Source organism: Agelaius phoeniceus, chromosome 2, assembly GCF_051311805.1.
Source record: "Agelaius phoeniceus isolate bAgePho1 chromosome 2, bAgePho1.hap1, whole genome shotgun sequence".
Classification (NCBI taxonomy): Eukaryota; Metazoa; Chordata; class Aves; order Passeriformes; family Icteridae; genus Agelaius; species Agelaius phoeniceus.
Window position 1 is genome coordinate 89,742,402 of NC_135266.1, and position 27,221 is coordinate 89,769,622.

The following is a 27,221-nucleotide window of genomic DNA, read 5'->3' on the forward strand; positions in this document are numbered from 1 at the left end:
ATTTTTTCCCCACAATGATCCATTGGTTATTTTCAGGGAGGAGTAACTCCATTATGTAATTACTCGTTCTTTAGGGCACTAGCACGCAGGTCTCCATCCCACCCATGTCCTTTCTATTTAACTGGTACTCATGCTCTTAAGGGAAGATAAGGTATTCATGTGGGACACCGAGCGCCAGTGCATCGATTACAGAACCTGTTTATCAAACCCAGGTTCTGCTGTCTGCTCATTCTCTGAACTGCCTGACCACATTAAGGTCTTGCACGAAAACAGTTCTGGTCATAACAGATGGTGCTAGATGAGTGATAATGATACTCTAGTCCAACATTTCACCTAGCTGGTTTGGAACACTTCTTTCTACTATCACTCACTAACAGTACCAATAACTACAAAAAGGACAGGAGTGAAAAATCAGATTGTGCATCTTAAGAGTTCAGAATTCATGGCTAAAGCGATATTACCAATAAAGCAAATGTTAGCTCTTGTGTTATTTTTGCATTACTTTGCATAGGATCCGTTGTAAATAGAAGAGATTTTTTTTTCATTTTTTCAAGGTAAAGGGCTTTATATTGTGAGCTGTGGTTTTGTATGGTGTGTCAAGTGTACTTCTAGTATTTACAGAGAAGCTGGAAATTAGTCTGATGGTGATGGGCAATACTTGCTCTGTTTGTATAAGTTCCTTTAAAGATGGATCAGGTGGAATCCCACACAGGGATGGGCTAATTATGCCTTGACGATGATGATCAAACTTGCCTGGAGAAAAGAAGCTGCAGGAGATGGCAGCCTGAAAGTCATGTGAGGAGCTGGCAATATTCAGGTCAAACAAAGAGAAGCCAGAAACTAGGCCGTGGAAACAATGGAAATAGCCTTTTGAGAAATAAATCATGGGAATATTTTTCTGCAGATCTGCCTCTGAGATAGTGAGAATCACAGTTCAAAGCATAGGTTCATCCTTCAAGGACACAACAGGCAACAAAAGATGTAAAGCTTTTTCTTTCTAATTGCTTGCCTGCAAACTCACCAGTATTTTAGTTGGTATTATAATAGAAGTTGTTTTGTCTGGGTTTTCTGTTTGTTTGGTTGGTTGGGTTTTAATATTATTATTTTAAATAGCCTGTTAGTCTTCTTGGAGGACCATGCAATAGGCAGGTTAATCTCCAAGCTCCAGCTGACTTGTGCTGCTTTTGTGTTGACATGAGGAAGTTCAGTGAACTTTGTCCACTCATTCAACAGCTATAAAAGAGTGAAGCAGCTTTCTGAAGCTGCCAGGCAACAGGGCTGTCACCACCCCAGTGCCTGAGCAGCGGTGGTGATGAATGTCGTGGCTGTACAGCATCTTCAGCTCACAGTGTGCTCTTTTCTGCCCTTCAGGTCACAACACTGAGTGCACTGGCCAAGACTGTTACTTGGGTCTCTGGCAGTGACTCCTTCCTAGGCTGCCTAGTTGGTGGCTCAACTGGCCTTCCCTACAGCTATTAATTTACACTTCACTCGTTCTCATCTCACTGGTTTGTATTCCCTTCTTCTCATGCTTCTGAGTAAAGCATATCTGGATATGCATAACAATTTTTTCCTCCTCTCCCATATTGACACAAAATAATTAATTTTCAATTAACAGGATATCAATAACAAATATCTCTCCACCAGTCCACAGATCAACAGCAGCAGGTCATGTCAGGATACAACCCTGAAGCCAGAGCTGTTCCCATTTCCAGGTAGTTGTTGACTTTATTAAGCATATTTCCCTTATTTCTAAACAGATCCTGTTCACTCAGGGGAGCTAATCCCCTATGCCTGATACTTAACTGAGAGCAGTGAGGTGTGCACTGCTACTGTACTCCAGCTTCAGAGGTGATGGCACTCCTCTGAGTTAGCTCCTAAAGGACATGCATGAACAACAGTTGTGGGAAGAAGTGCACAGAACAGCTTTTCTGATGGCTGTTTTTCACACCACCTTTGGATGCTACAAGAAGCTGACTGGCTGAGACTCTTCCAAGTAAGACTATCTGAGTAAGAGATCATCAAGTCTGACTAAGTGATCACTGAGTCTGACTCAGTGAACTGCCCAGGTTTAACGAGATAGGAGTGCTGTGCTGGAATTGCTTGCAGGTTGAAGGCTGTGTGCCCCATAGCACCATTTCCTTCGTGACCAAGAAGTGGTGGAACAGAAAGCAGCCATCAGCTGATACTGAAATCTGGGACCGCTGAGTCTGGTGGAACACAACCTCACCTTGCTAGAACCTGAAGGCATGCAAATGTTATGGTGTGGTCAGTGACATAGAAGTTGCTGACAGGTCACAGGTACTTGATCTAGTCTATTACCTAAAAATTTATCAGTGTAGAATTTGAACTATGCCTGGACTTTAATAGGACAACAACAGCATAAAAAAAAAAAAGAACTGATTTTTTTGGCTTAATCAAATTGTATTCACATAGCTTTGGCGGTTGCTGTGATCATAATTAAACTTTCCATGGAACATGAGGTGCAGAACTCAGAACTCTTTTTCCTGAACAAGAAACACATAATTCCCAAAGTTTTCAAGTGGTTTTGGAGCCCCAATAGTTGTAGTTAGTGGCTATTCATTGATAGCCTTTGGTGTACTAATGCCAGTTAGGCCACTGGCGTTACTGTCCCTAATCTTGTTTGAAAGTAGACTTTGGGAAAGCTGAGCAGATCAAGGGCTGTGCACACTGGGAAACTGGTAGAAAGCTTGAAACTGATAGCAATGCTTTGAAGTATGTGTGGAAGAAAGCAAGAGTATGGAATAGGCAGGAAAATAATTATGTCCTCCTCCCCACTGTGAATAAAAGACTGAGAACAATAGCAGCCTGGAAAGGAGACTAAGAAAGTCATTGGGAAGCTTTAATAATGCTATGATCCAAGCAGGAATGTAAGTTGGGAAAAATAGGCTCCACAAAGCAGCTACCAGCTGAGAACTGAGCCTTGCCAAACTTTTTAATATGTAATAAATATGGCACAATTTGGCAGCAGTGGAGTTCATGTGATTCCTGAAATAACATACATCCAAGTTAAAAATGAAGTCACTGTGAAAAGGGACCCTTTTACAAGCAAAGACTGGTGAAAGCACATCTCCCAAGAAAATGTAGTAGCTAAAAAAAAATGAAGTGTGTTTAATTTACAATTCATTCAACAATATAGAGAGAGAAAGTCATATTGAGAAGCCCAGTGTGCAGCATTCTCCAGCACAAATAGCTTGGAACTTAAGTAGTCACACATACTTATGGGAGTGTGACTGGATTATGCAAATACTATTCACATACACAAAAATTGGAAATTGTGGATAAGAGGAAAATTTCAAGATAGGCCCACAAGCTGGGAGTGAGGTAATCACAGCATTAAAGACAAATATTGGATCGCTCAGTATGTTGTATTGTAGGTGTATATAAACTGATACAGGAAATCTATAGGAATAGATAGTACATAAAACCATGACAAATAATCAAAACATAAAATCATGAGGACCTTTTGTGCCTCTGCTAAAAATTTAAACTCAGAATTCTTATGAACAAACAATTCTAAATTATCACAAAAACGCAAAGATTTAGGTGGGAAAGGACCTTTGGTTCTCTACTCCAATCCCCTGCTCAGAACAAGGCTGACTTCAAAGCCAGGCTGGGGTGGCTTAGGGCCTTGTCTGTTAAAAGCAAAATGCAAGAGGAAAGCATAATTCCTTATCACAATCTGTTCACAGCTGATGCAATTATCTTTGAAAGCAAATTAGTGATTAATAACTTTTTATAATGTCATTTTGCAAACTGCCAAGAAGCAGTGCCACTATGCCTGATAAGTGAATTTGTTCATGATTGGATTTGAGAGGTCCTTTTTGAAGTTTCAGTGGTATCTGAAACCAGTTCAGGTAGCTAGGCTATTTGTGCAGCATGAGGAGTCTTTAAGAAATGTGAGAGTAAGCAAATCCTGTACTCCTGCCACCTTCAAAGTGGCCATCATTGGCTCTCTTATGTATGTTAAAAGGTGGAAATCTTCCACTAGTACTGTAACACACCTCTCTATGCCCACCTGGTGTTGCTGTGGCAGAACTTCAAAGCCAAAAAAGAATTATCAAGGAATATGTTGGAGGAGGGGAGTGGTGGGTGGGTAAGGTAGATAAAAGGGGGTTGTAGGAACTACGGTGTGCTCTTTAAAAGCCTAGTTTCCAATAGTAGCCTAAAGTGAAACCCTTTCTAAATAGCTAATACAAAGCAAGCTAGCACAAACCTTTTAGCAAACAAAACTCTACAGACCCTTTACTTAAAGTACAGAGACTTTCACTGAAAGACTACCCTTAAGCTTAGGCAAGATGCTGGCTAATGTGGTGCAGAAGTTCTGAAGTACAGAAGCTCAGCCCAAAACTGAGTGGTGTTCTCAGGCTGAGCCCGTGTGTTAATGGGAGCATTGTCTGCCCTGGATACAGCCATGGTCTGACCATGGAACAACCACACCTGGCAAGCCACTTCATCCTCTGTCATTGGCTACAAGTGAGGAGAAAACAAAGGTGTAGTTCTGCCTCCACAGACTTAGCCAGCCTCTTCTGAGCTATGCCTCGGGGGCCTTGTCCATATAAAGCATGAAAATTCCCCACAGCAAATTCCTCCTCTGTGCGATAAGTATATTGACACAAATCCAGCTCACTGATGGGAGATCTCCGGAATCTGAGGTTAGCTACAAGTAGCAGTGTTACATGAAGTACACCCTTCAGCTCTGTGTGCAACACAGCTCAGACGTTTCCAGCCTGTTACTAATCAACCTAGTCAGATTATTCAGTACTAATCTTGGCCCTTTTTTGTCAAAAAATGTTCTGAATTCATTTCCGTTCTTTTTTGAACATACTTAATTCTTCATTTTGAAGGAATGGTTTCAGAAACACCTGTTCAAAGCTCTCACCACAAGAGAATCAGCCATTGTTCCCTTTTTGCTTGTGGCAATTTGTCGGACTTCCACCTAACAGTTATTGGGAAATTATGTAATTAGACAAATCTCCTCAAAAGACTTGCTTATGAGAAGTCAATGGATCTATTCTTCATCCTCTGTTGTTTGATCAGCCATCCATATCCTGATCTGTTAGTTTTGATTTCTCTCAGGCCATGTTCCCCTTAATTCCAACAATTCTCAGTAACAATTACATTGTGAATATACATATTTTAAAAAGTATGTAGCACAAGCAGAAGGATTTGCCAACTCTGGACTTCCTGTGCAACACTCAGATGTTCTGTAATAAAGGTTTTATTTTCTATCAGATTTTGGTTTCAGAACACAACTTTCAGTTGTTTTGTTCAATCTGTTCAAGAAGCAAACTTCTTCCTGAACATGCCTGGAGCCTAGAACACAGAGAGTTGATGAGACAACAAAGGGAACAATGAGCAAAACATGATCTACATGTATGTCTCACTAGGGCACCTGTTTTGAGCAGGGTATAATAATACTACTAATAATAACCAAAACAGCTTTACTAATGAAACAAATGCAGCTATGCCAGTACAGGAGAACCTCAATTTCTGCCTCTACTTCACCCAGCAATGCTGCTGGGAAGGAGGAGGAGGCCGGGTGGATTTAAACCAGCCACAGCACATTACAGAGGAAAGTCACGGAAATGAGTTAGGAACAGGCTCTACCCAGGTCTGCTTTAGAGCAGGAAAGGTGAAGACTCTCCATTGGAAAGCTTGGGACTTGTTACAAACACAAGAGCACGGATGAAGAACTGAAACTGCGTATCAACATATGTGCTAACTACCACAGCATAGTCCCTAAATTCCCTTTTCTTTCTGCCTTCCTTCCACCACTCCCACAGCAACCGCTGCTACAGAGGAAGCACCTTCACTGATGTAGGTTGTGACCCCAGAGAGACTGCCCAACTATGCTTCATACAAAAAAGCTGTACTTGCACAAAAATAGCTGAGAGTTCAGCTCTCTTTTGTGGTCCATTGTTGCAGTGGTTTCAGGAGTACATTTTGAAGCACTTCCATCAACTCAATTTTACAGTCACAAAACAAAGGGAAATTCTCATTGTCAGCTGTGTGGACCAAACACCACAGCTTGGTGTAAAGTCCGAGAATCTTGCAGCCCACCCACGCAGGCAGATTGCTGCCCTGTGATTTAACAGTTATTTCTTCAGTCAGCTGCTGAATTAAAAAACCTATAATGTGTTTCTAATTTCTTGAGAGACTGAGACAGAAATACTTTTGTTCTGCCTATTTTCCTGGGGAAAAAAAGAGACATTGGATTTATGTGCAGCATGACAAAATGAAAAACTGGGGGATGATTTGATTTTTTTTATGTTTCTTCATTGCTTTATTACTTCATGAAAACAGTATATTTCAAGGTTATGTTTAATCATACTGGAAGTCAATAGGCATCAGTCCTTAAAAAGCTGGCTAGGGGTGAGGCTGCACAGGTGAAGAGAGAGAGACTTATAAAGCCTAAAATGTCCAGGAGGGGGTGGGGCCTCAGAAGCTCAGTTTCCAGAGGTAGGTTGAAATTTCAACATGGATTATATTTTTCCATCATTTAGTACTGCCAGTGGCTCCCCTTCCTTGAATGTGGGTACTCACCCCTACTTCCGGAGGGTCGGGAAGCCAGCCCAGTTCACCCTGTGCAGTGCTTGTGTCAAGTAGATCCACTGAAAACCAGAAGAGAGGGAAAAGATAAATCGGTGACCCAACTCATATAGCCCACAGAATGGTTTCATCCTTGTTTTGTCAAAGAAGGTAAAGCCTGCATTTCCTCTCTCAACCCCCCCCATCCTTTGAAACCTTTCACGTTCAAAAAGCATGACTAGAGGAGGGAAGGAAACATACGAGACAGGGCAGTTAGTCGGGAGTTAAAAGTTTTTACTAATATATGAGACCCCCTCCTATACACATCCAAAAACCTCAACCCTGACAAATTTTATCACTTCCTAAAACTGTCCCAACAAGGAAGAAGGAGGCTGAAGCCTATTCAAATGGGTACCCGGCATTAGCAGCTGAACACATATCTTTCCTTGAAATAGGAAGGCAGCAAACTAAACGGCTGAAGAGGAAGGCAATCAAATAAATTACCAACACAAAAGATCAATCAGTGTCGCCTCGAGGGACTATTCAGTACTTGAAACACAGGGGGAAAGTACAGAGGCAGTGTGAAGTTGTAGAAGGGACTTTCCATTGTCACGGTACCCAAAAGCCCGGAGATGCACCACTTGTGCAAATTGATGAGCCTCCTACTTCTAACTCAGACTGTCCACCAGCTGACGATGGCCTAGAAATCGTTTAACCCTCTCCCAACCTTCCGACTTTTTTGGCCGGGACATCAAGAGAGAGTAATGGCTCCGGCCATAGCATGGCCACCTCCTGCGGAATTGCACGGCTGCTTTAAGCCTCGCTCCTGGAGTCGTGTGACAAAGGAGAAAATCATTGGTATGTTCATTTTTAGCCCTCAAAGGAATTTGAAAACGCGATCACAGTTTGGCCTAAAGTCTTGATCTGAAGACACGTTTAAAAATGTGTCACTTTGTAGGCAAACATTGAGAAAGCAGAGGAGTTAGCATAAGACACACTGTGGGATGTGCAGCTTCGTGCCTGCCTTTGGGTCTGCCGGTGCTGCCAGAACAGACTACTGGCTTCTGTGCACCTATCGAAGTCCCAGCTTGGGAACATAGGAAACAGGAAAAATTCTGTGGATTCCCTTTTAGATTCCTGTGGGTGTATTCAGAGGGGTCGTTTCTGAACATCTCAGGAAAGAATCTGGGGGTGAAAGGTAGGAGTGAGGAGATTTTTAAATGGCATTTAAATAACCAGGTTTCCTCCCCCTCATCTGACTGTTTTACAAATACTCCCTGCCAACTATAAGTAATAGTGTAAAGTGCAGATCAGCAAGAGTCCCGTGGAATGAGGAAGCAGGCTGTGGGCCCAGAATGAGAGATAAGAGGGATTGCGCTGCTGTTCTCACCTCTGAAACACCCTTTCAGGATTGGGAGAAGGGAAAAGCAGGAATCCAGGTTTTGCAAGTTCCAAGTGCTCACAGTATGGTCATATGGCAAAACCTTCCTAGCCACAGACTCCCTGTCCAGACAAGGCTCCTCATTCACTTCCCCCCTACTCTCAATCTCTTTATTTGAGATAATATTCTTCTGTGGTTAGCTCCAAAAGCTCAGAGGGTGAGGTAGCCTGTCTTGCCAGAACCATCACCCAGATAACATCTCTGCCATCCCATCCTCTTCAGGACTGAAGCAGCAATGTGGAAGTGAGAGGGGCTGCATGGCTCTAGCAGAGCAAGGGGAAAGGAACTTGGAAGTGGCCAGGAGAGGAACCTGGCAGAGCCCTTGTGCCATGCTCTGCACTGCCATCAATGGCAGCTCCTTCAGCTGCTGAGTGCCCACTGGAGGGACAAAGCCCATCGCCAAGAAGTACTTCTCAAAGTCAATCCCACAACAGGGATTCTCCACGGAAAGGATGATTGAGTCAGTAAGACTACAGAAGCAGAGGAATAAAGTTCTCGGGGACTACTAACTCTCTGCTCCACAGCTTTGCTGCCAGGAGCCTCACGTGGCTGTCCAGCCACAGGGGAGGAGGAGGTGTCCCCAAAAAGAAGAAAGGCTTCAGATAAGAGAGGACGCCTGGAAAATGAGCTGTTTCCCTGACAGACAAGTTAAGGGAGAGTGGATCACAGACACAGCCCAAATGAGATGGCTGAGATAGGGGAGAAGCAGGCAGACAGGTCCCTGACTGTTACTGCCAACTACTGGTCACACGCTTCTGGAACCCGAAGCCTGCGCGGTGCCACCCAGGCTGGCCTTCTCCACTACATCTGCCAGCTGCATCCATCACGTAGCTGGATCCTTAGTGAAAACGTGTTTGTCAAGGACCATTTAAAAGATCACTGAGCACTCGCAGAATCAGAGCTGAGCCCATGGCTGAACTGCCAGTTATGACAAAGTCCCCTCAATCCAGAGCCTAAAGAAGTGAAGGAGGACTGTCTTTGGGATGGAAAAGCCCCAACACCTCTTGCTGTACAAAACAGAAGTCCCTAATCAGGAATTGACTGCAGGAGGAGGTAGGAAACAGAGCCGAAACACTTCCCTCACCTCTCTATTAAAAGTTACCATTCTCCCACGTTTCATAACTACTGTGCAACTACCAAGATGGAAGGAAAAAAAATCACTACATTTAATAAAAGGGAGTGAGTGGTACAGGGAAGGGAAACATGGAAACCTAAAGAGGTGGAAGAGGAAATTTTAAAGCCCAGCTCTGTCTTCCAGCAGTAGGGTAGATAAAAGACTCTGATAAAATGACTGTCCGCTTGCTCATAAGGGTTAACTCCTAGGAGGGCTTCCTGAGGAAACTGCGGGGGTGTTGCCAGAGGAGGGGAGAAACTTTCTGAGTTTGTGTTTAAACTTGTTATCTGCAAGGCCCTTGTTTGAGGGGAACAGGGGCAGAATTCTCTTGGATCACTGGATATGCCGAGGCATTTGTGTTTCAAATAGGAGGAGGTGAAGGAGGACGAGAACATAACCTGGGCTCGTTCACTGAGCCACCGAGATTCGGATGGCATTTGCCAGGCCGTGGTCCCCCCACACGCGGCCGCCCTTCCCTGACCCCCCAGTCCCTCGGAGGTGTCCCCGGAGCCCCAGACGCGTGGGCCAGGTCCCGTTCCCTGCCCCTTAGCGAGGTCGCGCTCGCTGCGCGCCCCAGCCCAGCCCTCCAGGCAGAGGGACCGGCGGCGGGTCCCACGCTTACCTTCTTTGCCGTGCGCCTCGGGAGGAAGGAGAGCCCAGAGGAGAAGGAGCCCGAGGGAGGGCTCCATGCCGCCGCTGCAGGTGCTCAGCCCCAGGCTGGCCGGAGAGGGGGCCCGGCTCGCAGCCCCCGCCGGCTCCGGCCTCCGTGCCCGGGCAGCTGCGGGCAGCGCATGGGCCTCTCCCGCAGCCTCCCGAGCGCGGCGCGCACGTTGCACAAGCGCCCGCCTGGCCCACGGTGGTGATGAAAGATCAAGGCGAGTGGGTGGAGAAGCCTTACTGCCTTTACCTGTTCTAAGGGGCTGGTCACAGACTTCCCATCTGGCAGGCAAATAAACCCACCTTAAAGGCAGCCACCTCTTTTCTGGGAGCCTCCCTCCACCTTTGCTCCACTCCCGTAAGAGGCTCCCGATTGCCACCTCCTGGGCGGCCCTCGCCATCCTTCCCGGTCCCGACGGCCCCGGCAATGGCTTTAAGTTGAAATTTTAGGAAGAAATTCTTCAGGGTGGTGCAGTACTGGAACAGGTTGCCCTGGGAGGTTGTTGCTATTCCACCCCTGGAAGTGTTCAAGGCCGGGTTGGATGGGACCCTGGAGCAATCTGGTCTAGTGGAAGGTCTAGTTCCAACCCCCATGGCAGAGCAGTTGGAAGTAGATGATCTTCCAGGTCTCTTCCAAGCCAAGCCATTCTGTGATTCTGTGATCTGTGATAATGAGGCTAAAACCACTGAGCCATCCTCACTTAATATGTTTAAGAAATCCATCTGTACACGGGGACAGTGGCCTGTTTCATTCCCAAGTATGTCACAGAACGACAGCGATACCACTTTGTCTGGCAGAAGTACTGTTTTTCATTTAGTATGCTCCTCTGCATTGATGGACAGTGCCTGCTTTTCAGCAAAAAAGAAATCATGGGAGAGGAAGCAAACTAGAAGGATTCTTTCTCTGTGTAAGAAGACCTCATGGGACTTTTCATTTTCTTCCTGAGGGACATAAATATGAAGGAACTTGCCTTTGTTCTGTCTCTTCTGGCATCCATCAAGGATGTAACTCCCACCCATACACAGCTATTACACCCCTCCCCGTAAAATACAGATGGTATTATTGCACTTACACTTGCTGTACGGCTGCATTCCTCCTGCTCTCTTCCTCCTCCTCCCCAAGGAAGGCTAAAGAAAGGACCTTGTCAGGTTGCTTAGAGAGGCTGGGGGATCTCCACCCTTGGAGGTGTTCCAGATTTGCCAGGACACAGCCATGAACAATATAACCACCTCTGGAGTCAGCCCTGCTCCGAGCAGCATTTGGGACTGTGAACTCTCTGAGGGCCCTTGCATCTAATCTTTCAGTGAATCCTGTGGTTCTCAAAGCCTACATCTTGAGAAAGCAAGATCTATCCCAAGATGTCTGAACATAGGCAAGAGAAATTTCAGAACAAATGGTTACAACACTAAGCTTTAAATTTTGCGTAGCACATGAAGTAAAATATAGGCGCAAATAATTCAAATATAAATGGCATTCAGAGTAGTTGTACCTTAAATTTGTTACAGTTTAATCCTGTCTAAAGTTCTCTTTATCAGTCCACAGTACTAAGTCCCAAACTTTTATGCCTATGTTTCCCCCACAGTTGAATGACTCCCATTGCAGGAGTCATGTAAGATTTTTTGGTCCACAACACATACTTTGAGTTTGTAGTGGGGGAATGTGTCCATTTAGGGCTTCATTTGGACAGTTCTGTGCCTTCTTCAGTCTATGATGTAGCAGTGGGGCAGACAGACCCACAGCTGACTTCTCTGTGATGGGACGACATAGGCAAGGCCTAAATAGACATGAAATGGAGAAGAACCATTTGCAACTGGAGGATAAGGCTCTAGGGCAGGCCAGGAGCTCATGTCCTTCCTCAGGAACAAAAAATCAGTGTCGAGGTCTGACATTTGGCTCCTCAGGGCTAACAGAGCTTGCATCTGTAAAATCCCAGAAGTGACAAGTTCTGGAGTGAAAATCCTTGGGAGGCTCTATCTCCATTTCACTGGTGTGCAGATACTCGGAACATCTGATCTAAGGAGTAGGCAGGAAGCAATTTACTAGGGCTTACTGGAGAACGTGGCCTAAAAAAAAATTCCTTTCTTTTTCTCCCCCTCATAGTGTGGGCAGATGGGGATCAATTGGGGTTTTCCAGATAATGGTGGTCAGAAATTGTATTTACTGCTTTGTGTTTTTTCAGATTGGAGATCACCTAGGGCAGCTGACAGTCAGAATGTGTACAATGATAGTGAAACAAAATACAGTCTAAGGTTTCAGCAGGATCAGGATCTGAAGAAAATCTATAAACAAGTGGGAGCGCACAGAAGTAAAAACACAAAATGCATAGAACTTTGCTGATACCTGTAAAAGCTCTGCAAGATTGCTTTCCCATGTGTCCTCTACCCCAAAATGCAGATCCAAAGGGAAAAAGAGGGAATATCCACAGAGGCTTTAGCCAGAAGAGTGAGTACCACACATGCATTTTCATATTCACTATTTCATTGACATTGTTATTCTGTTTGTGCATCACAAGTTTGGATTTTGTCTTTGGAAATCGTTGGGCAAAATTAATTCTCTGACTGTAAAAAAAACACAAACAAAAACACCAACAACAAACAACTAAAACAAACAAATCCCAAACAAACAACAAATAAGCAAAACTGAAAGAACTTAATTAAAAAATCTTTTTATGTCTTGTTTACAATCATATTCTATGATTCTATGATTTAGATTTACATCTCCACAGCCTCTCACTCTCATGGCTTCCCAGTGAGCATCCCATCTCTGGCATGCATCTTGTGTTAAGAAGGTAACTGTGTCTTTTCAGCTCACTCTCAGCATGTCTTTGGGCTGATTCTCATCCTCTCTTTCTTGGCCCTCTGAGTATTTCTGAATTGCAGGGCACATTTTTTCCTTCCATTCCCCAGAATCTTGTTTTGAGTATCACTGTGATTAGGTATCCAGCTGGAAAATACCACTACACAACACACCTGGGCTTTCCTCCTACAGCTATGTGGGCTTGTGGTGAGGGAAGTGAGGAGGAAGGCTGTGCACCAGGTCTTGTTTTGATGTGCTGTTGGGAAAGTCAAAGGGCGCTCCCAAGGCTGAGTCGGGACGTGCTTCTTTTGAACTGCAGTTCAGACAGAACTGTCTCATATGATTCTTACAAATTGTTTACTGTGTTTGCTGCTCCTCATATTTTAGAATGAGTTTCACCATTGTGCTGTTAAATGTCCTTACAGATGATGAATGAAAAAGAACCTAGAAATAATCTCTGGAGTTTCTCACTTGATATGACTTCCCTAATTATCAAAGCATCCCTTTGGTACTGATAACTTGAATCTGTGCATTCTGAACTGGCTTTCAGTAAGGTAGCATAGTAACATACATTATAGGTCTTCCAGTGCCTCAAATCCATTTTGGAGCTTCAGTTAGAAGGAGGAACTTGCTCTTGTTCTGTGGTCTCTGATTCACTCCTTTTATCCACTATTTCTACAACTCTAGAAATAATCTATGACAGCTCTGTAGAGCCTAAGATATGCTCTGTATGAATGTCTTATTCCCTGTATAAAAAATTGTGCTTTCTGTCCCTTATTCTCACCTGCATGACCACAGTTAAATATTCTAGTGTTTTCATGTTTATCTTAGAAGGTTTTCTGGCTCTACTCCACCAGCAATTATCTAAGAATATTTCAAACAGCTGACTTCAGACTGTTTTTCTGCAGAAAACAGACTCCTACCATTTAGTGGTTTAGGCTGTTAAATTAGTTTTGTATACAGACATTTTGCATTCAGAAACTCAGATTTTGTTTTAAATAGATATTTTAAACTCCTACGAAGAAGCACAAGTAGGTCCTCTGGATCACAGAGCAGCCACCCTTGTGTTAGAGACCTGAGGATCTGACTGCACAAGTAGTCAAGCTGGTTATCTTTCTCCCTTGAGAAGAAGAACAAGGGCAAGGGCATGAATGAAGCTGATAGAGACAAGGCGTAGATCTGAGTTTTCATACACAGAAGAAGCAGGGGACACTCCCTTATTCTTCCTCACATATGTGAGATAAACACCCTTGGAGATGTACAAGCTTTGCCTGAAAGGCCCTGAACAACTTGACATAGTTTTGGTGTTAACCCTGCAGTGAGCAAGTATTTGGGCTAAAGACCTCCAGTCATCCCTCCCCACATCAATCTTTTGCTCATTCAGTTCATCATTGGTGGATGAGCAATCACATCTTCTTCCACCAGGAATGTAGACAGTTCCTTACTTGGGCTGCAGTCAAAACAGGAGGGTAGCCTCCCAAATATATCTTCCACCTGACAGAGATGTCATACAGTACATGAACTAGAAGAAGCCCAGTATTCCTGAATAAAACTCCACTTACTTGATCATCAGCAACACACTAAATAGGTGTTTCTCTACCTGCTGATGCCCTGGTTGGACACCTGATCAGGCAGAGAAGCATGTTTGCACTGCTGCCTGAACTGCAGGCTTGCTGGCTTTTGTCTCTGGATAAGCTTATCCTGCCATGGTCTGCCATGCTCTTATTTGGCTTGCAAAACAGGGCTCAGTTAAATTATTACACCATCCTGCAAATGAGGGGGAGGACCTTGCTTTTCCGCAGAAATTACCTGCGATAACTCTCTTGCCGTGTTAGCCCAGCTCTGCTCCCCCTCGTGGTCCAGCGGCTGTGGAGCCCCAGATGTGTCCCGGCTGCCTCCAGGCCAAACAGGGCTTCGCCTAGGCTGAGGTGTGACATTTTGTATGGACAAGAGGAAACCAATGAAAACCAAGTCATCATAGAATCTGATTCATTCTCCTAATCATAAAACTTCCCTAAGTGGTACAAATCTGGGTCACAAGAGTTAGTTACTTTCTATTATACTATTGCAGCACATTATATAATTAGAAATCCAAAAAGTGCAGTTCTACACTTAACACTCCTCTTGGAGAGCACATTCTTCTTGGCCACCTTTAAAGATATTTATTCATCTTGGTGGCATTAAGATTTCATGAGAGGATTCAATTTCTCTTTGAGCATTACTGACACAACAGAATATGTGTGATAAACATAAAATCTGACCCAGATAAATTTGATTTCTAGTAGAGAAATTACTGATTACTTATTTCTAGTAGGGAAATGCTGATGACTTATTCCACTACATTATAGAAAAGTAAGATTATAATATTTTTAGTAGCTGAATCAAAGCTCAAAATATGGCAATGGTAACCTCTGCATGGCAAACACATACCTCCCTGTAATTTGTAATTTCTTCATATTTTCCTGCTGTTCTTCCCCCCTCCTGGATTAATTATGTTCAAGCATGGAAATTTCTCACTGACACTGAAAAGGCTTTACTAATATACAATAAAAAGCCATACCACAAGTCACTTAGATAGTGTGATTTTAAATTTATTTTTTCTGCTCTTACAGGTGAATGTGTGAGTTAATAAATTTTTCTTTTTCTGGGGGTTTACAACAAAATATTTTAAAGCTTTTATGTCTATTTCTAATATGTTTTTTCAAGATATTTTTATGGTCCTCTTCTTAACAAATTACAGTTGCCTCCACAATCTAAACACAAGAAGCTTGCCTATATTTGTTGCTGTTGTAGCTTGATCCTGATGTTGAAGAGTTACTGTCCAGTGCAGAAATGAAATAGTTTCCACTGTTCACTGTGTTAGCAAGCAGCATTCTCCCTGAGAGGTATCAAGGTGGACACCAGGAGAAGGTATTTGAAGCAGACACCTTGCAGGTGGAAAGAGGGCATTGAACATGTTAACATCTTCCCGACTCACTGCCAAGTCTATTCTCAGTTCAGCCTCCCACTTGATTTTTTGAAACTTGAACTCATTAATTAAATCAAAACATGAAAACTGAAATGAATGCTGAGAGCAACTGTACAGCAAAACCACAATGAAACACTACACAGATTTTAGGAGACCTGATTTTCAGCAGTGACTAGGCTAGAGGCCATATGCTGCTGAGCCATCAGGTCTTCCCTCAACTTTACATGCCAATTTGTAGAACCAGACGGTCTTACATCCTCACATACCAATTTGTAAAACCAGACTGTCTCATATTCTTGCACTTATGCAGGTAAAGCCAAAGGTACACACTGGGTGGGTATCGACCTTCCCATTCTCTTTTTCCTGGACTTGCTTGGAAGACAACTGAGCACAATAGGATCTTTAGAGCCAAAGAGCTTTAGGTTAGGGATACAGTGCTGGAATTATTAATAACACCTTCAGTCAGCTTTTTGATGTGGAGGTACTTGTAGGGCAAGGTGAAACTAATTCTGAAACCAACCAGCTGGCAGGAGCTTCACCTCATTCTTCAGCTCCACTTTGGTCTCCTGATTAGTTTTTGTCCTATATTACTGGTTGCTTCCTGAAACAATCCATTAAAGGAAACTGAAGGCTTGTGCAACAGCTAAGTTAATAAATAAAAAGCTTGTAGAAATGTTTAATTCTGTGGAGAAATGGCAGATTATTTAAGTATATTTAATTCCCATTAGCTTGTTTACGGGGGTGTGGACTATATTTGTTTTATATCGTATAGAACGTATCAGATTTTATATTCTGAATACATAATTTCATATAATAGTAAAAAACAATCTCAGGAAGGACTCCTCTCTCTTCTTTTGTAAATCTTCTATCTATAAATATCTGCAAGAGAAACTCCTATAGCATTCTAGCCTTTATAATAGTAAAATATGTTAATAGTAAAGTAATAACACTAAATATTGCTCCTTTGGCATGTTCATAATAAACATCAAAAACAGAAGCCTTTTCTTAATAAAGAAAATATTTGACAACTTTTCACCCTTATGATATTAACATCTATTTTCTAGGTTTGCTACAAGCCCACATCCATTTCATTTTACAACTCCATTATCGTAAATAGCTGTATTAATTTCACCTTCCTGCTTCAGATCAAAGGATAAAAACCATCTATTTGGGTAAATATAGGATTATTTGCAGGTTTTCTAAGCTTTTAAGGAATGTGAAAGAAAGAAAGAAAGGCTGGTGGACTCACTTTCCATGTAAGCCAAAACAGACAGAATGTTATGACATGACTTTGTCAAGGGAAAATAAATACACTGAAATGTCTTCCTAGCTCTTAAAACTGGACTTTTGCCAAGTTTTCAACTTTCCTTACCCATAATAGAAACAAATCCCCTAGATAAACTTTTTGTATTTATACTCCTAGGAAAATAAGCATTTTGTTTTAATGCAAGTGCATTTATTTCTTTTAGGAGATTGATTATTTATAGGAACTTTTAGGAAATGTCTTACCTGGCTTGCCAGCAAAGCATAATGGTGTGCAAAAAACCCCCCATAATGAAACAAAAAAACACCAACCAAACAAAAACAAACAAACAAAAAACACCAAAGCATTTTTCTCTGGTTTCTCTCTATACTGAAAGGGAGGTTTCACTTGTATCCTCCCAGTATGTCTGGTACTGGTAGTAGCTCTCAAGGAACCACCTTGGAGTATCGCCTTAAATGGAGGAACCTTTCAATGGCATGTACCATTCAAGGTGCTGGACCTTGAGCATCCTGAATGCTGCCCAAATCTGGGCCATCATCCTCCAAACTCTCTTCATTTTTGAGAACGTGGACAGCTGATCACTAATGTGATCTTACAGGTTGAACTCTTACAGGCTGGGTTCTGGTGCTCCACCACTGATAAGATCTGTGCTCTTACACAGTGCTTGCTCAGGGCCGCCTTTATGAAATTAATTGCAAGGGTGAATACTCTGTTTGTATGGCTGTGTAAACCATAAAGTGATTTTTAGTGATGTCCTAATTGGTTTCACTGGAAAACTTCATGACATCTATGTTTGCCAGATCTCAGGTCTCAGCAAATTTGGGAATGCAAGCATTCCTCTTTCAAGAATGTACAAGACTACTTGTGAAATGCAGGTATCCAGCTGTACTCATTCACTGGGGAGTCTTGAATCTCTACCCAACCCAAAAAAGTACAACACCCATGGAAAGATCTTTTCCATGCCCATCTTTGTTTGGAGGTGGAATGTGCATTTGTCAAAATCTGCTCTGCCTGGCTGAATCCTGCTGTTCCCTATGAAGGTCTGAAAATAGCTTAGAAATTACCTTTTAAAAATTATTATTCTGTGCTCACGCCTACATCAGGGATGGTGCTGCCTTACTTCACTTGAGCACTCTCCAGCTCTCAGCACACAGTGTGCTGAGTCAACAGGACTGAAACAGCCACTTGTTGAGTGGAAAAGGGACCTCAGGCAGGTCCAGTCAATTAAAAGATAACATTTTAGAAAGGAAATGGGTGTGATATCTCTGATACATTGCTGCTGCTCTTACCTCATACTCTCTACGTATCTGTACAGTGCCCAACACAGCTGGCATGAGATGGGGGGAAAGGGTGCTGTGAATGGGTGTGGGAATACTGATAGGGCTAGTCTTAGACTAGTGGATGTGGGAATACTGGTGAGGATGGTCTTGGGCTCTAGGATATCTCCTCACTCTGTTCATCTGCAAGAACATTGGGTAGAGAAAGCGTCTTCTCAGAAAGCCTCCACTGCTTGTCGTACTTCCCACATGTATCTCAGGCTGGGAGTCTAACCTGACTGCTGTTTAGGTCATTTCATCCCTTCCAAAGGCATCATCTGTATCCTTGGGGTGAGGAGAGGTCTGTCCAGGTGCCTCTGTTCTGCAGTGGTTTGTGAGGAACATCCTGGTTCAGGGGAGAGCCCTGCTATCTTCCCACAGCAGGTCACAGTTATCTCTCTGCTATCTCACACCCACAGCTGCCAGAAATATGTGAGGGCCTCTACCAAGGCTTTGAACAGCGTTATGAACCTCAGTGTCTTTCTGTCCTTCAGTTTTATTGCCAGGTATTTGGACAGAAGGCAGGTTAGAAACCTCTGATGCAAAGTCCTGCTAATCTCAGGAAGGACCTCTGGCCACCTCAAGTCCAGCCAACTGCTTGCAGCAGGATTGACTTCAAAGCTTGATTTGACTTGACAGGATTTAGAATTGATACTTCCTCTTCTGCTTGTGCTCATTACAGTTACTTAATAGTATTTGATTCCAAGTACTTCTCTAATGTAATTCTGAAGTACTTCTCTATTAGTACATAGTGTTCTCTCATTGAGACCCTCTCCTTCTCACTTTTTGGAAGAGCTGGCAGGTGATTAAAATGTTCTCTGCAACTTTGATAATTTTAAATAATGCAGCTAAGTGTTTGCCCACAGAGTAATTAGGTATTCATTGACTTGAGAGCCAATATTCTGTGTTAATGTTTTAGGCAGGCTAGACTCTGATCTTGAAGACAGCTTTTAATGTCAGTTTTAAATTCCACATTTCTCTTTTGTCAGAAGGCTCCAAGTTAACTTCCTTAGTTACAGTGCCAATTTCTTACATTTGTCAAATCCACTTACCATAATTTTTAATGATTGTAGCCCAGAGAAAACAAATACCACTCTGCTCTCTCAATCTACCCAGCGAGAGAGTTGAGGGCAGCTGGGGTGCTGAAATTCCTTTGGATTAGACAGAGGAACAGAAGCAAACATTTTAATTTTTTTCTCAACTATTTTCTATGTAAGAGGTGGGTTCTGAATCATGGGGTCTCTATGGCCTTTAAAGAGACATGGGGAAGGGAAGTATTAAATAAAATAATTAAGTTGGTTCTTTCGCCCCCTCTTCCTGGCCAAAACTGATCTTCTCTAATTTGTCTGAATCATCCTGTTCCTCCTACACATAGGAAACTCATAAAATAGTACTGCTTTGCACCTTTCAGACTCTTATGTCTGCTGCAGTATCCAGCCTATGCTGTAACTCCCACTGGTTTTGCTGAAGAAATTGCAGTAACTGTGGCAGCAGTATTATTACTTTAACAATTACAGATCTCAACACTCCCCAGGCGTTCATATTTATATGATGCAGTCTTTGGTGGTGAAAGTCACATGATAAAATAAGTATCTTAGCCTTTGTGTTGCCATAGGAACAGTACAAACCTAAAGCATCTCCCAATAAAAGGAAATATGCTTTGCTTCCTGCAAAACAGGCATAGCAAAGTCATACTCTTGTTAGACTGTTGGCATTTTAACTTTCAATATGTAGAATAATTCAAGGTTAGATGAGTTTACACTATCAATCTTTCCATTTGTCATGGGATGCCAGAGTGCAGCCTTCTACTAAATTTGGAGAAAACCACAGCTATTTTACCCTTCTTTCTAGCCACGGACTTTCTTCTTCTAACCTTCCTTTAAGCCCCTACAGATTTATTGTGCCTCTAAACTTACAGTCTAAAATTTGTAGTGATTACCCAATTTCTACTGTCATCTTGATAGAAAAATAACAAAACCAATTCTTTAATATTGGTTTATTAGCTTTAAAAACTTTTGTGTTGATCTTCTGATTGTGCTGACATGACTATGAATGTAAGCCTGAATATGTATGTGATCAGAGAAGCGAGACCAGTGATTGATCAAAGCTCTTCATCCTCACAACTCACTAAAGCATTTTCCTTTAGATCAAGTGTTGGGGATTTTTTTGAGCAGAGATATCTTTTTCTCATAAATGTAGTGATGCGTGTAGAATTCTGCCTGGATATTTGCCTAAGTGAAGTCTATGGTGATCTGGTTATGGGGCTTTTTCCCAACAAGAATGTGTTTGTGCTACTAAAATTTACCACACACACACATCACAACTCTGATAGTATCCCAGTTCACCTATTTTCTTCTTCCTCAGCATTTTCCTGAGGATCCCTCTGATTTCCTTGTTCCGCAGGCTGTAAATGAGGGGATACATTAAAGGAGTAACGTTGGTGTAGACCAGAGACACCACCTTGTCCCGGGCCGGTGAGTAATTGGACTTGGGACGAACGTAGATGAAGGTGGCACAGCCATAGTGCAGTAAGGTGATGGCCAGGTGCGAAATGCAGGTGGAAAAGGCCTTGCCCCTTCCCACAAGGGAGGTGACACCTAATAAAGCCACAGCAATGCAGAGGTACGAGGCCAGGATCAGGAGGAAGGGGAGCAGCAGGAGGAGCACGCAGGCCGCCAGCAGGGCCAGCTCGGCGGCGTAGCCCTGCGTGCAGGCCAGGCGCAGCACGGCGGGCACGTCGCAGAAGAAATGGTCGATGCAGCAGGGCTGACAGAAGGGCAGGCGGAACACAGCCACCGTCAGGCCCAGGGCCACAGTGAAGGCTCCCAGGGCACAGGCCAGAGCCAGGCGGAGGCACAGCCCCTCGCCCATGAGGGCCGCGTAGCGCAGGGGCTGGCAGACGGCCACGTAGCGGTCGTAGGCCATGGCTGCCAGCAGGAAGCACTCGGCACCACCAAGGGCCACGAAGAAGTGCATCTGTGCGGCACAACCCAGCATGGAGATGGGACTGCCACCCACTGCCAGGCTGAGCAGCGCCTTGGGCACGATGACTAAAGTGTAGCACAGCTCCACAGCTGAGAGTTGGCCGAGGAAGAAAAGCATGGGAGGACGTGAGGGTTCCATCACCACCGCTATGAAGATCATCATATTCCCTGCCAGTGTGACCAAATGAACAATGAGGAAGGTAAAGAAGAGCAGGACCCGCAGATGGAGCAGCTCAGAGAAGCCGAGAAGGATGAACTCCATGGTTGCGCCACTGCTCACATTGTCCCTCTCCATGCAGCCTTTGCATGTCATCTGCAGGAGGGAAACAGAAGGGAAACAGCTGAATTCAATGCCTGGCAATCAATTCCAGATAGGAAATAATGCTGCAGTACTGTAGAACCAGCTTAGTGTGAAAAATGCGTATTTTATGATTGGCTTTTCGCAAATATTAAAATGTGTTGTGTTAGAAAGTTATACTGTATTAATTCTCTTAAGTAGTGTGCTAAATATAGTTTTAGGTTATAACAAAATGTTAAAATAGAAACTATGCAATGTAAGATACTTTTTTAAAGAAAGGACTCACAGCAAGATAGCAGTCACAGGATACCTAAATCTTTCAGAGAAAAAGAATTTATTGCTATCTTATCAGAGGGACTGAACTTCTTCCCACCTTGCTCAGGCTTGAAAGTGCCATTAGGATTATCAGAAAGAAGCTGAGGATGACCAGACAGAATCCTGTGTTTGAATGGAATTTATACATCATGTATGAGGTGTATGAATATGCAACAGGCTGTTGTTTTTAAGGGTTAATCCTCTGTTAAAGAGTGTCCTTTTTCGGGCCCATAACTCTTTGTATCTATTGTCTCATATTAGCCTAATTGAAATTGTCCAAATTATTATTACTCTAATTGTATTACTGTTTTTATAACCATTTCATTACTATTAAACTTTTTAAATTTTAAAAACAAGTGATTGGTGTTTTTTGCAGTAGTAAAGCTTATTGGGTAGGGAGGAAGGCAATTTCATTTAAAAATAAAAACCCCAAACTTCAAACCTGATTTCACTCAGCCACTCTCAGCATACTCTCAGACCCATATTCTCATAACCACCAAGGTTCTTGTGCCAAAACAATCAGTCTGGGATTCTTTGTCATGACATTGGTGACAACGACTGTCAATCATTGGGTTTTCATCACTTCTTCTCAGTTGTTCTGAGATTTTTGACCATGTGCAGGTTCTGAACATGCACCCTTTAGGAGTTGGCACTGATTAGTCTGACTTAGCTGTCCTGCTTTCGAGAGTCTTCATTGCACTCTCCCTCCTGATCTGTGTGTCCTAAGAAGCTGCAGAGGTGTTTGGGTCTTAACAACCATCAGCTCCTAGGTCTCACCGAAGCTGCTGCTGTTCATTGTGCCTCTACTCCCAGTCAGACCTGTTAATTCTCTATTCACAGCACTTCTGCAGTCCCCTACGTCTGTGTCAGAGATGTGCAAGGACAACCAGACAGTGAACTGGAGATTCTGTGCCACAGCCTGACTCCATGAGTGGGTATTTGAATCAGTTCTCTGACTGGCTTTTCCCTTCTCCACAGTAGGTCTGCCATAAAGTTCACACAGAAAGAGGGTTCCAGTGATTAGACGTGAGGATTCCGAAGTTAGGGCTGACATTTTGGCTGCTCACATCTTTATGTCTGGCTCAGCCCTGTGGCATCAGGGTTAAAGTAAACAAACTTCCACTCTCAAAACCAAAGATGTCTATGGCAACATACATACTCTGTAACTGTTTTTTAAGGAAAACACAATGCTAATATCGTGGACTTGGAGACTGAGATCTTGCTTTTCACAGGAAGAACAGAAATTTCCTAGGAAAGTGGTGTGATACAAAGGTATTAAAGCTGGAAAATTTAGGAAAGATAAGAAGGTAGAGAGACGAACAAAAATAAAGTATATATACTGGTGTCATGGTTGAACAGAGTTCATTGTTCATATGTTCATCAATACAGTATTAACTACAAGAAATAATTTCAACTCTTTCTACACTTTTCCATAAAACAGAAATAAAATCAGAGATTCCTTGAAGACTTCTGCTTATATAAAAATCTCAGCAATATTTAAGTGTAAAACAAACTGGAAAACTACATGAAATATCATCAAAGACTAATAGAAGGAATGTGAAATTGGTGGAAAAGCTATTAGCGGGGATGAGATTTTCCTGGAAATAGATGTTTCAAAAGAACTCCAGAAAAAATAATCAGTACAATTGAGGAGGTGAATCTGCTTAAAGCCTACAGACCTTTGCCTTTTTTTTTTTTTTTGCCCCAAGGTTTCCTTGTGATTCAGTATCTCAGCAGCATTCAAAACATCTGGGAACTCAGGTAAACATGAAAATTCCCACAATTATATTACTTCAGGTGCAAAAATAGGAATTTAATCAGTCTGCCTCAGAACATAAGTCAGCAAATTAACAAACTAGGAAGAAACTACCATAAACTCCAAGACTAAAACATAATGGACAGTCAGTGAAGACCAAGAAGGAGCACTTTAGATAACATAGAGCAACAATCCTGCAAAAGCAAGTAAAAATACTACTGCTGGACACAGTTTCCAGCAGTTATAAACCCATAGTTATCTCCTACATCTACGTTTTACTGCTGCAAGACCTCTCCAAAAGCAGTTCTAAGCAGTCTGGCTGTAAATCTTTCATGCTCTATGCAAGTAGAAGGTATTCACTGAAAACAGGAGTAATGGGTTGGTACATGGCTGTGGATTGAGTCACTGAGGACCAGCTGGGGCTCTCCTCACTCCAAGTGCTGAGACTTTAAGAGGATTCTACTAAACACAACAGGGTTAAGAAGTGGGGAAGAAACAGGGGTTTCCCTTCCTTTCATTTGGAGCTGTTTGCTTCAGTGGCAACATACCTTCTCTGGGTTAAAAGGTAAGAAAATAGACACTTCTTTCTCTTGATGATGTGTGCTGTTCAGTCTGGGCTGAGATTCTGTTTCTTGCCCAGTCTGGGCTCCCTCTGGCTGTGGGTGCCCCTAGAGCCAATGTTTTCCTTCAGCATCTCCTGGCCATCCTCTCTTCTCTGCAGGACCCAGCTCCTTATATGCCATATGACACAGAATTCTGTCCTGTTCCCTGCTGCCTCCTCCCTGCACCCAGGGCAGGCAGTTCCATTCCTCCCAAGAAAAGGGGGGTTGCAGGTTTTCTGTAAATGAGCAGTAGGATGTAATTGCATCTTCAGAGGATGGCAGAGCTGCAGCGCCCTCCTCGCTTGTTCTCTTCACTGAAGCCATTGAAAGTAGCTGATTATTGATGGGGCTGCTTTGTACCTGGCATGGCAACATTTTAAGTAACAAAATGCATTGCTGCTCTTCTTAAATAAAAATAAAGCTATGGGTCTTTAAGTAAGTTTAAACCAAACTAACACTTAGAGGCAAAGCAAAACAGATATAAAGACCTGAAACACATCCTGTGTGTGGAGTTTTCACCAGTTCAGGTGACCCATTACTTCTTACTGGCTCAGATCAAATCACCATTCAGCAATTGATAGGTCTGAGATTATTTGAGCCCAATTTATTTTTATTGCCATGGTTACATTCATTCCTGGCCACTTACACTGAGATAATGAAAGAGATCTGTAGCTTTATGTGAGTAGAAAAGAGAAGCAAAGTCAAGATTTTTGACTGCTAAAATGGATCTGCTCGGTAGAAACATGTAAATATACTACCTCAAGACTTTCACAGGACCTGGTTTAGAAGGAACCCTTTCAAATGTTCTTGTCTCATATTTTATCTATGTGGCATAATAATTTTGGAACAAAACTGCCTCATGCATCGGTCCAGTCTCTGACTAATTGTGCTGGAAAAAGAACCCGGGCTTCCAGTGGACAGCAAGAAACAGGAGCCAGGAAGAGGCAACAAAGACCAACCACTAATTGGGCTGCAATAGTAAGAATGTGTCCAGCAGGTGAAGGAAAGTGATTATGCCTCTTTATCTGTCACACTTGTAGCTACCTCTGGAATACTGGCAAAGTTGTATTTAAGTATTTTTACTCTATTTTATTTTTTCATTTAACTTCTTGGAATTACAGCTACGACAGTGAGGTCTATCCTCTTTAGTTTCTCGAGTCACTTCCTTAACTTTTAAATTTATTTTTTTTTAATTTCAACTCCTTTCCTTACACTTCTTATTGTTTAAGATTCTGCAAATAATTCAGCACACAGAATGTTTTTAGAGCATTTACAAAACTGAATTCTGAATCTGTCTTGAATTCTAGGTAGTGTTGTACAATACTGAACAAAACAGCAACCCTGAAGCCTCTCTTGGTGACATATTGTCTGTGCAGCTGTAACAGGAGCAAAATCGAGGTGCTGGTTATTTTCTAATTACACCTGGCAAGTTGGGTGGATTATAAATGGAAGGAAATCTTTACAGTGAAGTCTACTTTAGTCAAATGCTTTGGAGAGTAAAACTGCTCCCTCTAGTAAACTCTGTTAGAATTTCAGGACACCAGCTGATTAACTCATGTAGAGTTTATCTTTGTGTTACAAGATAAAATTCAGGGGCTCTGGTGCTATTTCTTACTTTGTCCTCTTCTCTGACCCAAACTGCAGGAGAAAATCTGCTGCCTCAGTAACAATGCAAAAATAATTATTAGGAACTACTTTGACAAGTCTATTCCAGCTTTCTCATCGTCAGATGGTCCTTTCCTCCTGCTGGACTGGAGGTGAACTGAGGTGAGTCAGCACGTACCAGTAACCAATACCACACAGTCAGCAGTTATATGCACTAATTTTTTTTTACCATAGTGCCCAGCCTTACACTGAAATAAATCAGGCAAATTACTGTTTCAGTCTGTGTGTGTGCAGATAAGCCATCATTTATTAACATGCAACTTACACCTCCCCGCAACGTTTCAACACACTCCCACACCTTACCTCCAAAACACGGCTCCCCAAGAGGGGAGTGCTAGCTGGAGTGAGCAGTGCAGCCCAGTGCCAGAACACACAGCAACCAGACAAACAACAAGCAGCAGAGGATGAGAATATGCATGTCAAAGCGACTCTGTACTTCCTCCTCTAGCCCACACCTTTCAGGTTCCCAGCACTTCCATTGCATCAGCTTACAGCCAAATTCATAACAGATTATTAAAAGCTGCACGTTGGCATTAGTGTTTGCATGTCTTGAGTCTGCAGCATGTAACAGAGCTGTACTTTCTGCCTTGCTGCAGAGTTCAGCCCTGCTCTCCTCCCCCGCACTCTTGACTGTGTGATTTTTTTTCAGTACGTGCCTGCAAGGCTTTGGGACTGGCCTGCCTTAGCTCGAATTTGTATAAAGGGTTTCTTGGAATCCAGCTACGGTTAGTGAATCACATGGTATCAGCTTCTATCAGCAATTGCAACATACTTCAGAGGATATTCCCCTTGGTCTTCAGAAAAAGGGCCAGTACTGGGCTTGCCTCTCCACACCCATGAATCGCCAGCCTTCTCCAAAGAAAGCAAGAGAAACTGGGAAGCTCAGTGTAATGTGGAGCAATCTGGGCAAAATGGAAACAACTGAGAGAGGTACCAGGAAACCTAGAGGAGAGGGACAGCCAGTCCCAGCCATGGCCAGGGAAATGGTGCTCTCAGCCCAGAGGACACAAAGTTCTGCAGCAGGCTGCAAGCAATGTTCAAGCAACATGACCTACCTAGCCAGTGGTAAAAGAGAATAAAGAGGATAAGAAAGATTGCACATCTTTGTATACAAAAGCACACTGATATTGATCCTCTGGGGATGTCTTAGCGCTGTAGAAAGCAAAGATTTTGGCTGTCATAGCTGCACTGATTTTTCACAACTGATGTTCTGCTGCAGGAATGTTCAGTAGCAGAAGCTACTGTGTTATTCAGAAACGTCATGGTGACTTATCTGATTAGAGAACTTAAGGCAGTTTTAAGGTGGATTGCTTGAATTGGTTTTGGTGGTTGATGAAATGTAAGATTCACTCAAATGAAAATGTTAAGAGTGGCAATATAAAAATAAATGCCAATATCTTTTGAGAAAGTGCGTTTTTGGATCCAGTATGGCTGATTATGATCATAACATAGCAGGGCCAAGGGCTGAAAATTACAACATCCTGACAGATAT

General features: G+C 42.9%; 2 protein-coding genes across 2 annotated transcripts in view; both read right to left on the reverse strand.

The window, feature by feature from the left end:
- EPHA1 (EPH receptor A1) overlaps window positions 1–10,121 on the reverse strand; it is a 34,258-nt gene extending 24,137 nt beyond the window's left edge. Inside the window, exons 1-2 of the mRNA XM_054653259.2 lie at window positions 9,730–10,121; window positions 6,568–6,635 (exon numbers count right to left, since the gene is read on the reverse strand). Of these exons, the coding sequence (XP_054509234.1) occupies window positions 6,568–6,635; window positions 9,730–9,796 (135 nt within the window). The 5' untranslated portion in view covers window positions 9,797–10,121. The remainder of the gene's footprint in view (window positions 1–6,567; window positions 6,636–9,729) is intronic.
- Window positions 10,122–20,410: 10,289 nt separating this feature from the next.
- Window positions 20,411–21,406, reverse strand: LOC129117195 (olfactory receptor 10AC1-like). The gene has a single exon (XM_054627736.2). It carries the CDS (start codon window positions 21,404–21,406, stop codon window positions 20,411–20,413), a length of 996 nt encoding a protein of 331 aa, XP_054483711.2.
- Window positions 21,407–27,221: the final 5,815 nt, after the last annotated feature.